Below are 13,948 nucleotides of genomic sequence, written 5' to 3'. Positions count from 1 at the left end.
GCCAAGAATCTTAAAGGAAAAACTACTTCTAGTAAATATCAGGGATGCTTTCTAGCATTTAGAAATTCATGTTTATCTCTTGTGGATGATACTGAGACAGCTCAGTATTAACATCTGAAATGAGTAGTCTTGGATATCTTGAGAAGTCCCTTAGTTACAGAATTTCACGGTGTGGAGCTGAGTTCTATCAGCCATCCTGAGAGGCACACAGGGAAGGCTCTGTAGGCCAGGGGATGCAGGGCATGTGACCAGCCTTTAGAGATGCTCTTTGCAATCAATGGGCAGCATGAGGTCTGAATTCAGCAGATTCTTGGGGATAGCCAGGAGGCTGTGAAATATTATGCACAAAAATGTTCACAAAATTCACCTGGTGTATGTAGAAATTTAGTGGTGTTATTTTGCAATGCTTCCAATGTCACATCTCTCACAGTGACATGGTTTGAAAAACGCACTGCAGGTCTCTGGGAGCCAGGTGCATTGTTAGGGGGGCACAGTGGGTCTCAGTCTCCTCTCATGGCACCCACAGTGGCCACAACACTCTGGAGTGGGACCACAGCCCCCTGACACCAAACCCACAGACAAAATCAGCTGCAGTGGGCTGAGCACCACTGCACTCTTGGGTTTAAACTCAGTCTTGACAGCACCAGGAGGGTTACACGTGGAACCACACAAGCATTTAGCTCCAAAGGGCAGCATTAAGGATGAGAATTTTAAGAGAGACTGTGCAACACAGAAATACAGGCTTTCCAAGCACAAATAGGATTGCCTTAAAGTTGTGTATTTAATTATGTGTCTAAGCACTCATATAAATGGCTGGTTTTCCAAAACTGCAGGGGCTTCCAGCATGACTAAAGATGTAGAGGCTTGGCTGATTGTATTTGGGACATGGGGTGTTGTAGGATTTTCTTCAATAATGCACAGTGCTGAAATGCCACAAGATTTTATGGAAATATTTCAATCAGTTTTATACCAACGTGCTATGGCTTTCTATATTCTCCAGAAGTACAAAAACCCTTCGCAATTTTTATTTTTGGATCTTAATGGGAAGAGTTCTTTATCTATCCAAGGAAGCCTTCATTCTGCCTATCCTAATCTTAATTCAAAAAAATGCTCTGGCTGTCACTTACGTTGGAGAAGCTTCTTATCCTGTCACAGTCTCTTCTTTGCACATGAAAAGAGAAATATTGCTTATTTGCTACAGCTGCCAAGAAATGCATTTTGAATTAAACAAGGCAATGTGACAGGCTGGGAGCAATCACATAAAAAAAAAATGGAGAAGAAGAAAAAGAAAGCATGTATGCTGGAAAAATACATCACACCAAGTGTCTTCATACTGGCCTAAAAAGAGATGAGTAAGCTGAAATACAACTTGAAGTTATGAAACATTATGGTGCAATAAACTATATAGTATTATGCTATCTAAAAAAAGCATTTAGTATTTTGCTATTGGCAGAAGCCAGTTAGTGCTAAAATATCACAGCAGCACATCAAACTGAACAGTTTTCACAAGGGGAGCACTGAACCTGTGGAACTCAATGTAACCAGACACCCATAGGTCAAAAGTTTAGCAAGTCTCAAACCCAAGTCAGGTAATGATCAAAACCACGTCTGAAAAGGAACCCTCTGTTTGGGTTTAGGGGATATTTTGCCCAAAAGGAAAAGCTGATAGTGGAATATACTTTGTGTCCTGAAATATGGGTGTTTATTTTCTTTGTAAAGCTTTTGTTGTAGGATTTGGCTGTGTTTGTTTGCTATTTCCTGGCTTCTTTGAAATACAAGTAAGTGTTTTGTATCTTTGTTCAGATTTTTTGTGTGTGTTTTTCTTACACTTAGGCAATATTTTTACTCCAGCAGAATCGGTGTGATCCCACATCCTGGAGGTCTCACAGCAGGACCATGGGCATTGGTGGGATGTCCTCAGCGTGCAGCTCCCATACTGCTCATCTCATTACAGGTGACAGGCTCTGCTTAGGAGAGCCTGTGAGCAGAGAACATGAATGACAGGTGCAGGCAAGATCTGAGCCTCCTGGGCAGTACTATAAAACCCCAGCATTAAGTTCCTTTCATGTGAAGAATCCTTGTGGGTTTAGGAGCACAGTGATACTGGCCTGTGAGGAGAAAATGTAGGGGTTTGTGGCACAGACCTGGCTGGCATGAACTGACTTTTTGCTGCTATTCCCTTCTTACAACAATGGAAGCATCTTGTGCCTTGGGCTTTTCAGGCTTTGTCCCATTCCCAAATAGATGAACTTAAAATATTCATTGCTTTTGGAAATCGACAATGATGACCAGTAATTGCAATGAAGGGTGGATATTTCCTCCCTTCCTGATTACCTACAATCTTTTCAGATGGAATATTTATGGCTGGCTGAGTGACAAGCTGGTGGCAATTCAAAACCAGGATGCAAGAGAGTTTCTGAGATTTTAAAGGCAAGGCAGTGCCTGTCTCCAGCAGCAGGTGGCAATGCAAAATGCTTCTTTGTTGCTGTTAGGAAAAAAGCAGCAACATTCCAGAAAATACTCTTCAAGTCTCCTGGAGTGAAGTTATACAGATTCTGTATTACAGACTGTGTTTGGCTGTTCATGATAATTGCACTGACTTTCCCAAAAGTCAGCATGCCCCCAAATCACACTGCTTTCCATAAGAAATTATAGGATGCCAAGAAACAGAAAGTGCCCTCGACAAATTCTGTCACAGAACAATCAGGCACTAGAGACAGTGATAACTGTGTGCAGCTGACAGCCCAGGCTCTTTGAACAAAATGGACAGAAAGTTCAAGATGCTGTTTGGAGATGGCTCATTCTCCCTTGGATCTTACTAGCAGTTTTAGAGTTGGGGAGAATCCACCAAAAGCGGATTACCACGGTTCTCACCCAGGTATTTGGCCAGGCCACCCCAGTTCCCAGCTGGAGCAGAGCTGCCTGATGAGTGCCTGTGGGAAATCCATTCACACCCTTTCTCTTTTGCAGCAGAGCAATTCAACTCCATTAAAAAAATTTATTTCAATATTGCCCTAATAAATGCCTGTACCAGTGTGAACTAGGAGGTAGGTGCCAAGCTGCAGTGTTTCAAGGACATGTCTACATCAAAAAAAAAAAAAAAAAAAAAAAAAGCTTTTTTTTTTTTTTTTCCTGTTATCTATGATGTTGCAAAGAGAGTAGCAGCAGTGATGACTGTACTGGGGACTGGCTAGATTTTATTTGAGGCAAATCTAAGTTCTATTTCCTAGTGCAGAATTACTTTATCTCCTTGACTCCAGAAAGCATTTGTATTCATATGAAAGTATTAAATCTCTCTTCTTGCATTCTGTTACAGTTTTAATTTAATTGCAGAGAATGAGCTGTTACAGTTCATGTACAAGTTCATTGAGGAGAGCTGTGTACAGCATTCTCAATGCAGTGCCCCACCAAGCAACAAAGCAAAGGTAAAACGTGTTGCTCAGGGAACAGCAAGAGACACGGGGGAAAAAATATTCAGGGCAGATGAGAGGCAATATTCATCAAATGAAATATCATAAATCTACAGGGAAAGAAAAGTTATAATCAGCTCTCATATTTTAATCATTGAAAGGAATCAAAATTCGGCCAAGAAAATAAAATTTTCCTTTGACAGTCCTAGCCGTGTAAGACAAAGTCATAGTTAACTAAATCAAGGCATGATTCAACAACTATTACAGTTTGCTGATGCCAAATGGAGACTGAGGCCAACATGTTTTGTCTGCTTTTGGAGATAAGCCAACTCTTTAAAATAAAACTGCTGCAGAAATGTTGGACAGCAGTGTTATATTTTGCTAAGAGCTTACTCTTCAGTTTTAACTTCTTTACTACTCTGGTCCATAGTGTCATCTTGCAGAACTGAAAAGGTTGGTACACATCTTTGGTCTAATTTTCATATGTCCCAGTACTTTGATGTGGTCGCTTAAACCCATCCTTTAACCTGCATTAGCACAGATGATGGTCTAAGACACTGGGAACAGAATTTTTACCAAAAGCTATGAACTTATCTGGAAAATTCCCACCTTCCAGGAAGCTTTGTAAGAAGAGACAAGTAAGGAAATGGCAGTAGCACAAAAAAGACCTGTGCTAGAATCATAAGTTTTTGCAGAAAAGTCACTTTCACTGCACCAGGAAGGACTGTTTGGGGGGTCTGTAGCAAGCAAAGCTGGACTACATGATTGCTGCAAATGACATTTCATATCAGCAAAGACTCTTCAACTTATACACTGAGTTTCAGGTGTCATTTTCAGCAAGTCAGGGACAATGTGAGTCCCATTATCACCCAGGGAAGCGATGTTCTGGGTGAGCTGTGAGCATCTTTGCTCACTCAGCAGTGTAAACACTCCTTGCTGCCACTCACTGCCCAGCAGATCTCTCAGGCAAGAATGATTTCTTGTCTGAGCAGCTCATTCCTGCTCTTATACTTACTGAACACTGACCATGAGGCGTCAGCACTAGACATGCCAGCTGTCCTTAAAGGGGATATTTCTCACAGTCCAACTAAGAAGCAATGAAGTTACTCTTTTATGAGAGCTGTCAAATCTCAAAAGCACCAATACAGTACTGGTGCAAGGGCCATAAATATCTCTTTATAGATGTCTATTCATTTATCAGTTCCATTTGTCTTGGTCAATTTGTAAAGAAGGCTGCATTATAATGCCATGGTTTATGGCAATTTACTATTTAATGTGTTAATGTTTTTGAATAATAAAATGAATAGGTGTTTATCTGAGACTTCTGAAATCCATAGTCACTTTTCTAGAAATTTATGTACAAGCAGAAAACAAAGGCTGCCTGTGTCCTGTCACTGTGCCCCTCAGTAAGACAGCCTTGCTTTTGCAAAGTGTATTTTTGTTACTTCATGTGATGCATGAACTTATGAACTTCCTGAGGTGCCATCCTAGGAGTGCCTTTGCCTTTTCAATGTCAGGTAAAATCCTTTACTTCTTTTAAAGTAGATGGCTAACATGCTTAGGTGCTGCTATTCCATGCCACCATCCCAGCTGGTCCAGCAGAAGCACAGCACAAGCCTTTTTAGTGTAGCACTCAATGGGCAGGGCCAAATCTAGAAGATATTTGGAAATCTAAAGAATCTGGATGCTTACTACATCAGTGTATCTTTAGAGACTCTTCAGCTCACAAGGAGATTGATGAGATCTCCCTGTGCCGTGCTTGACGTACCTGAACTGTTGCCCCCAGCCAGCATGGTTGGGCTGACAGAGGATCTCCCCAGCCTGCTGGACACCATGGGGGGGCCTGGTGTTCCATCCCATTCCTGAGCTTTCCCTGGCTCCCTGCAGGAAGCTGTCCCATGATGTCCTCTCTCTTTGTTTTCCAGCTTTGGTAGTGGTTCAGTGCTGTGGCTTCTGATCTTCAGCTCATCTAGTGGTTCTACAAAATACATAAATGCACATTTCATTATAGAGTAACTGCTAATCATCCACATCATGCAATAATCTTTTGCAAAATACCCCATATATATCAATGATAAATCCTTTAAGGGCAGTTTATAGCATGGTTTTACCATCTAGGCCAAAACCCTGTAGTTTACATAGATTTCAGTACACTTTTTAATTATTTAAAAGCACACACCATGAAGCAGATGGATAAAATGTAACATTTCTGTTACAACTTTCATATGCCAGGAAAATAATTTGGAAAATGGTTCCCTACCAAATTGTGGTTTATTAAAAATTTATACAAATATTTGAAATCTTTTCAGCTGTCATTTCATTAGGAACAAGTTCTTCTTCAGGCACTTTCTAAGGAAGCTCTCTCCTAAGGCGATATTGTGCAAGCAACATATCTGTACTTCTCATAAGCTCTAATAAAAGCACACAATCCACAAAACAAAACAGCACAAATCCATTTTGGGTGTGCCCAGCACCATAACCTATAGAATGAAATTGTAGTTGGTTGGAAAAGCCTTGGAGCCAGAAAATTACTTTCTGTTTGAAACACCACAAGTCAATGAAAAGAGGAGCAATTCTAAACACAGTTGAATGACTTTTTCAAGTGACGCAGTGATATCTGCTTTCTTCATCGCCGGTGATTTTCTGTTCTTTTCTCAAGACTCCAATTTCTTGTCTTGCAGGTTGAGCAATGCATGGAGAAAGAATTAATTCCTGCTCTTTCCCATCTGTAGCTATGAAAAATTCCCATGGGAAACTAGATACAGAAGAAACATTAGATTGCTCTTTAGTTGTAGGAGCTAATTACTGTTCTACTCAGTTATTCAAAGCTGCTGTTCACCTCATTTTGAAAAAAAAGATCAGTTTGGAATTTTAGATCTCAAACCAAAAGAGATTCTTACACCAGTTCTAGTCACAGAGATTTATTAATCCACCCCCTGATGTACTTTAATTTCTGTATGTATCTACAGTCTTGGAATCCATATTTGACAGAGATAACAATCTTCCCTTGAACTCTATGTCAAAAACTTTTAGTGGCTTCAAGGGCATTTGGAAGATTTGAGGGAGCCAAGCCAAGAGAAAACGCCAGGAGCCATTGAGAGGCAGAAGATGCCAGCAGTTCCCTGAGAGGCTGTGCTGAATGGCAGCACAGGATTTATACTCTGAGCTGCCCCTTCCTCTCCAAGTCCCCCCCATGGCCAGGAACTGGGACTGTTCAACCACTCAGATGATACAGTCCCAGAAAAGGATCACATTCAAAGCACTTTGATTTTCCTGTGGCTCAATGCCCCACAGACTGTTACCTGTGGTACAGCACACAGGGGAAGATGCACTGCTAGACAGCTGTGATGGGCAGAGACCCCTCCTATGCATAACAGTGACAAAATCTCTCCTTGTTTTGGGTTCTTTGACATTCCAGTGTGCAGATGACCTTAATGAGCAACAACCCAGCCAGCCTGGGGTTTCCTCAATGAAACGTCATGCAGAAGACATGTAAAAATATCTAACTGGATATGTGGTGCAAGATGTACTCATTAGTGTATTTTGTTAATTACAATCGGTTAATAGTAAAATTAAAAATACTGAAGATATCTTACCACAGCCTGCAAGTAGTAACACTGCATGAAAAAATGATTAAACAACCCCGGGCTGGGGTGAACTGTAAAATTTATGGATTCTGTAAAATTCATGTGACAAAGACCTTCAAAACTCAAACTTCTTCCATTAACTTTTAAGTCATCTACCTGCTTTAGTCTATGCAAAAAGACACTGCAGTGAAAATCCAGTGTTTGTTTTTCCCAGTTGGTAACCCCAGTGGGGTACAAGGTTAAATAACAGTCTATATCATTGTAACATGACATCTGCCTTTCAGGGACCTTTGCGAGGAGGTGTCTGTGACACAGATCTGTCTGGCACTGCACAGAGAGACCTGCTAATACAAAGAGCTGTGCAAAGAGAGGGAGAGCCCAAATTATTACCAGGATTAGAACTGTTTCAGTTGACAGCATCGAGCTATCAAAAATACTGATGTGTTTTCTCACATAACAGATGCATGCAATCATATGTGATTTTTTTTCTTCGCACCAATAACATTCACTTCTTTAAGATACTACTTATTCGGGAAAAGGAATGATAAAAACAAGTTTCAAAATTCTTTGGAAATGCACACAATCCTCTTTCCCACTAGTACAGGATTGTGCCTAGATTGTAGTTTATTCTTCACAGTAAAATGAAGAGAAAGCCAGAAGACTAGAATATGTTTTTATAAAGTAAGAATTGGGCCCTCCAAGTGCCCTACCAAATTAATGCATCATTCAATAGAGTTGATTTACTATGTCATCCAGCTGCTCCTGGAAATGCTGTGACTACCTTAGTGAGAACCTTCTCTGTGTGTGCCTCATTGACACTACTTGAGCATCTCCCCCTGAAATTTCACACACATGCAGTCAGCCCTTGTCACAGTGGAAATGCTAAGAGTGTGTAGCTAAGGATTTATCTACTTCAGTTTACTTAACAGAGAAACATTTGTACTTGTAGCCTGATAAAAAAGATCTGTGCATTCTTAGTTTTTACTGTCAGCTGAATTAAAGCACAGCTTTTGCAACCAGCTGGAAACTATGGAACTATTCAGACTAAATAAAGATTTGGTTTATAGTCTAATTTTTATAAGGTGTAGAAAATCAGTTTTCAGCTGGCTGTCTAGACTTTGTAAATTTACATTCCACTATCCTTTCTTAGGGATTTTCAGTTCACAGTTTATCTGAAAAGTAATATATCCTAAAAATGAAAAGCAGATTGAAACAGATTATAATGTCATGTAGCCCATCACAGGGCCTGAGTCATTATTATTTGGTGATCCTTATCAGTAACAATGATACACAGACAGAAAACAACATGCCAGTGTTTTCTGTAGTTTTCTGTAATATTACTTTCCAGGTCACTTGCAAACACAGAAAAAAAAAAATGAAAAAGGAAATTATGGCCTCACTTTTACTCAAATATTTTGGGGAGAAGTTTAGAATAATTTCAGTTTCTTTAATACATGTCAATGGGAATCATACTCAAACTCAATTAAAATAAATTTAAAAATCACTGTGCTACTTCTTGGACAATTAAAAGAGCACTTCAGTTCCAATGTGCCCAGGACAGCTCCAGAAATGCAGAATGCTCCCCTGCCAGCTCTCAGCCCATCCCTGGCCCATTTGTTGACTGTGCCAGCCACTTGGATGTTTTTTATCTTGTCACCTACTCCTTGCTGCAAATGTAGCTCCACAGAGCAAGCCAAGTGGCACAAATGATTGTGTCTCACAGGAGCACATTCCCTGCTCCATGCTTTGGCTCCTGCAGCCTGGCACAAGGCACTGGCAGAGGGCAGAACACACCTGCAGTTACCTGTGGGGTGGGGATCTTATCATCCCCTGAAAAGCAAACCAGGACATTTTACACAGAGTAACCCTTTATAATAGCTACAGCAGGACTTAAATGGCCACTTTATCCCTATTGATCCCATCCTGAAAACAGGAACTCTTACCAGTCAGATTTATCTGTGTGTACAGAGACACAGCTGAAAGGTAACAGCAGCTGCTGCGCAGCTCTTTTTAATTTTTTTTATTTGGGAAGTGCAGAAACATAGGTTGGATCTAGGTTATCTTGTGCTGATAAAACCTGAATGGTGGGAAATACCAAAGCTCAGTATTATGCTGGGAGCTCACTGAGTCATATGGTGACCACCAGAAAATCCTTTTGCAGTCAAGTGCTGCTTTTTGAAAAGCTGAAATTATTATGGGAAGCATCTTTATTGTTCAATAATTCTTCCACCAAAGTGGTATGTAAAAATGTAAATTTCAAGAAATAATTCACTGCTTTAAATATTTATGGACACAGTTGGTTAAACTGCCATAAAGGCACTCAAATGTTTCAAGCACTTTCAGCTGTCATGGTATTTCAATATGTAAAGATATGCATTTTTGTATTTATTTCACCTGAATCTCAGACTTTTCCATTTAAAGTATGACATGCTTAAAATCTCCTATAAACTATATATTTTACAGATAATTGGTATGTACAATCTCCCCTTTAGGAAAGGTGCCCTAATAGCTGTGGGCTAGGTAAGGCTGGCATGTGAGCTGTGGTACAAGAAAACTTGGAAATGCTACAGGAAGTGAGAAACAGAGTCAGTTGTAACTTGGATCTAAGAAAACTGAAATTATGGCTACAGAAAACATCTTAATAAAAAAGCTATCATTCAAATAAGTATGACTCTGTGGCCAGTCTTCCGCTCTGTTCTTAAACACAAATTAATTTCAGGTCCAGGTGGCTTCTTAGTGCAATGCTAAGTGGTAAATGGCAGAACCTTTATTACTGCTTGGGGTTTGGGGGAAGAAAGAAAAGCCATTGTCTTAAGGAACTTAAAATGAGGATTGCTCTCTGCCATCTCTCTCAGCTGTGAGCTGAAATGTATAAGCTAATCCATACATTATTAATTTATTCCTTTTTATCCTTTGTGTTTGTTATAAACCTAAATAAATAATATATCTAGGCAGAACTCACATACTGGGGGAGCAAATGGTCTAAAATTCAGCAGTCACATGCAGGTGCAAACAAAGTCGTTCAGGATGGGGTTTAGATGTGAGCCAGAGCTCCTGATCTCCTCCAGCCTCGACAGATCAGCGCTCACCTTGTCTGGCCACAGCGCAGGCATGGCCCTGGCTGAGGGAGCAGCAGCACAGAGCACCCCAAGGGCACAGCTGGAGGGGGCAGATGCAGGATGAGACTGCAGCCAGCACCTGTGTGAGGGTCAGTGAGACATGGCCAGGCATGGTGTCCCTCCTGCCACTGCTGGCACCAGGGCAGCCTGTGCCTCAGTGACCCCTTCCACAGGCACTGCACGTACAGCAATACTGGGCCTTCCAGAGAGCCCCAGAGTTTCTTCTGTCTGCACACCAGGGCTTTTTATTTACCTTTACTGCACATTTAAAAATTAGAGCTGCCCTTTAATGGATTTCCTGATGTCCAGTGCTTTGTCTGATCTGCACAGGTGTAAATTTATCCCAACCTCTCCCAAAGAAAAATAACCAGCTATTAATACCACATGCAAGAAACATGGATAATGCTTAGTGTTTCAACCATTAAAAAAAAAAGAAAGAGCATATTATACTGTCAATGAAATCCATATCCTCATCTTTATTAAGTATAGTGGTTCGTCAATTCTGACTTCATCCACTTGCTAATTAAGCATTAGTTTGCTTTGCATATCAATTTTTAATACCCCTTTTTACTGTTAAGTGAGAGTTGCAGCACCCAGCTTGTTCAATTAAAAGCAGCTCTGACCTAGTTCCATGCAAAATCAATAGAAAGCCTGAAATTCTCACAAAACATCTAACATTTAGGGAAGACATGGCTGAACTTCTTCTTAGTGTTCATGGAGCATGTTTCTGTGAACAGCGTAGGGCTTTTTTCTTTTTTATAATGTGGTGAAATCCAGGGAAGATCACAGTGGTCTGCTACAGACAGCCAAGGGAGGGGAAGAGGGATTGATGAGGAAAATGCATTTAGTTGATTTTCTGTGGCTGTCCCAAACCTGCTAAGTGTGCAATCCTGCTTAGGAAAACAAGACAGGAAAAGAAAGAGTAACAGTACAATTAACTGAAGACTAATGAAAGAAGGGATAGATTTATAGAAAAACATTTATAGCATAGATTTATCAATCAAGGCTTCAGAATAAAAATATTCAATGAAAATTATGGAATTTATAATCTGGTTGAAAAAATAGAATGGAATTCTTTAAGTTCCAATAAACTTCAGCTGTTGGCATTAGTCCCTTTAAAGACAAATTTTAAAAAATTCACCATTATAAGACACATTCAACATTATTTGATGTCATATAGTTTGAGGAAAAATCCTCTCATATATTGATTGAGATAAAGGAAATGTTTTACTATTAAATAAGGAGAGACATTTTTTTATCCCTAGAAGTGTTCAAAAAATGTGAGGATATGGCACTTGAGGACATGATTTAATGTTGAATATGGTGGTGGTGCTGGGCTGACAGTTGTAACTCTCTTAGAGGTCTCTTCCACCTTTAATTCTGTAATTCTATGACTGATCCAAGATGATAATATTTTGGCATTTATTACAGAAGTGATGGCAATCACCTGTTTCAAACAAGGCCATCATTATTTCTAATTATTCACTCTGTGCTTGATCTTTTAATTGTGCCTGTTCTGCTGCAAATCATATCACAGCTCCATCATCTGACCAAAGAGGCCACATCTGGAAGATATGCACTGTACAGATGTGCTACTAAAGCAAATAAAAGCAGTGTCCTGGGACTCAACATCACATCAAATAGCAGTCTATTAACAAGTTTTCTACTTAATTCACACTAGTCACAATTACATAATTAGGCACAGCACTTAATTATGAGACAATCACTGCTCTAATCTTTTTTATAATTTTCCTTTCTGACCTTCAAATGCTGGAAATTGCTGACATGGACCTAGGAAAACCTTAACAGAAGCCTTTGTCTTCTGGTACAAAAGGTCTTCTGGTCTTGGGCAAAAAACCTAATTACAACAAGTCAAAGGGAATTCTGTTATTGCCTTCAACAGAGCAAGGGTTTTCCTTGCAGCAGTTATTAGCTGATTCATATGAATGTATGGAATAGCTGATTATGGGGAGCTGCAAACAATTCTCTTACAAAGTTTGTGCACCCAGATCTGCTGATAATCCAGGCTGTGCTTTCAATTAAAAAACTAAATGTGTGCACAAACATTTCATACCCACAGGTGGGTATGAACAAGGTCTATGACTGTTTGCAGCAGGTAGGATTTAAGTAGGAGAAGGAAGGAGCCTGAAGAGTCTGAGTGTGGCAGGCTTGTGAAACTTTGGTTTCACTGCCATGAGCCTTGGGCTAATTAGCAACACACATTGCACATAAGCACAGACTGCCATGCCCACCCTAAACTCCATAATGATCAAAGAAAACTCTGTTAATGAAACCTGTAATGAAACTGTGAAAATCAGTCTCTGTAAAGGTGGCCCAACAGTTACCTGGCACTTGATTTGAAAGAATGGTGCCCACTCTCACTTAAAGGCTTTCCTTCTCAGCCCCATTCATTTCCCCTCTCACTCATTCCGTTATTCAGGTTATTGAAATACACCCTTGATCTTTGAATGAGGACACAATGGTTTGATGGGTCCTGCACACAACCCAACACAGTATGGCAAGAAATCATAAGGCAAGAGTGAGCCAAAAGAGCTGAAGTATAGAGACATGTCAAGAAAAATGTTTTGTAGAAAGTTCATGACCTTATGTTTCAAAGCTTCACTTCAAAAACATCAATCTTTCATGGAAGTCCTGACTATATTAAACTTGTCAACACTCTTCTGTCAACTTTTCTGCTGAAAAACAGCCTTTGAACTCTTTCAGGAGTTTGAATGTAAGGTTTTTCCATTTTCTGAACACTTTAATTTCTTCTAAAGAGTATGTTTTTATCCAGGTTCAGTAGTAAATGTTAGTCAGAAAATGAAGATATAGTAAAGGATATAGATTGTGGAAACTGGAGACAGAAACCTTCCCTTTTGTATGTGCACATAAAAATATCAATTTCAAAGTTGAAGTGAAAATGAATTGTTTTCTGGCTATTTTGTCTAGGGTTTAACTAGCTGTATGAAAAATATTTTCATTAATGCATTTCTCTTTATTTTCTTCATTGATGAATTTAAAAATTTGCCTTTCATTATTAGAGCAGACATGCCAATTGCAGAGCTCTCCTTTCATCTATTATGTTACCTATAAGAGAGGATCTTGACACTTCCTGAACACTGACCTCATCTGAATTTTGCTCTCTCTTACAGAGCCAGGCACAAGCACCTAATGTTGCTGTGCAGCTTCTGTGCCTAGCTCTATGTCAGGATCCCACGAAATTTTTGCTCTGCAAGTAAATGCTTAAGATTCCTCTCAGTTTCAGAATGAAACCTTTGTGTCATTCTGGCTTTCTATGTATTTTATCAGAATTAATTATTTTAGGCCCTCCCCACTTTCTAATTAGAGGTTTGATTTTGTGAACTGGTTTTATTCTTGCTAGAAAAGCAACTGTGGAGCCATGCCAGCACAGACTTCCGATATTGAGGAAATAAGTAGAATTGCAGATGGTCTTGTAACAGCTCTGGCTGATGTCTGTGCTTGCAAGGCTTCACAATTATTGCCTTCACAAGCGTGCAGAGCAGCTACTGTGGCTGGCACAATGCTGTGTCTGTGTTACAGCACATGCAAACTACACACAAATCATACAGACATTGCTGGAGCGGTAAACTAGCTACAGATTTCCTGGAAGAAGGTACTTTTTGAGTCATGAATTCAAATTCACACACAAAAATAAAGTAATTGCCATCTTCAGTAAAATTAAACACACAGCTTCTCTCTTTCAGATGAGTAGTTACAAGAACAATGGTTCTCCTTACTCATTCTTCAATGCCAGATAAAGCGCTAATTGCATGTTACTGTTTTAACAATAAAATAATTATTAGGAATGGAT

General features: G+C 39.8%; 1 protein-coding gene across 3 annotated transcripts in view; it reads right to left on the bottom strand.

Moving 5' to 3' along the window:
- Positions 1-13,948, bottom strand: part of NYAP2 (neuronal tyrosine-phosphorylated phosphoinositide-3-kinase adaptor 2) — a 134,580-nt gene that overhangs the window by 29,097 nt on the left and 91,535 nt on the right. For all 3 annotated transcript variants that reach the window (XM_005489312.4, XM_014268680.3, XM_005489311.4), the window contains exon 6: positions 5,179-5,388. In XM_005489312.4, the coding sequence (XP_005489369.1) occupies positions 5,179-5,388 (210 nt within the window). The remainder of the gene's footprint in view (positions 1-5,178; positions 5,389-13,948) is intronic.

This window comes from Zonotrichia albicollis, chromosome 9 (assembly GCF_047830755.1).
Source record: "Zonotrichia albicollis isolate bZonAlb1 chromosome 9, bZonAlb1.hap1, whole genome shotgun sequence".
Taxonomy (NCBI): domain Eukaryota; kingdom Metazoa; phylum Chordata; class Aves; order Passeriformes; family Passerellidae; genus Zonotrichia; species Zonotrichia albicollis.
Note: the sequence above shows the minus strand (reverse complement) of the source record. Positions and strands in the feature narration are given on the sequence as shown.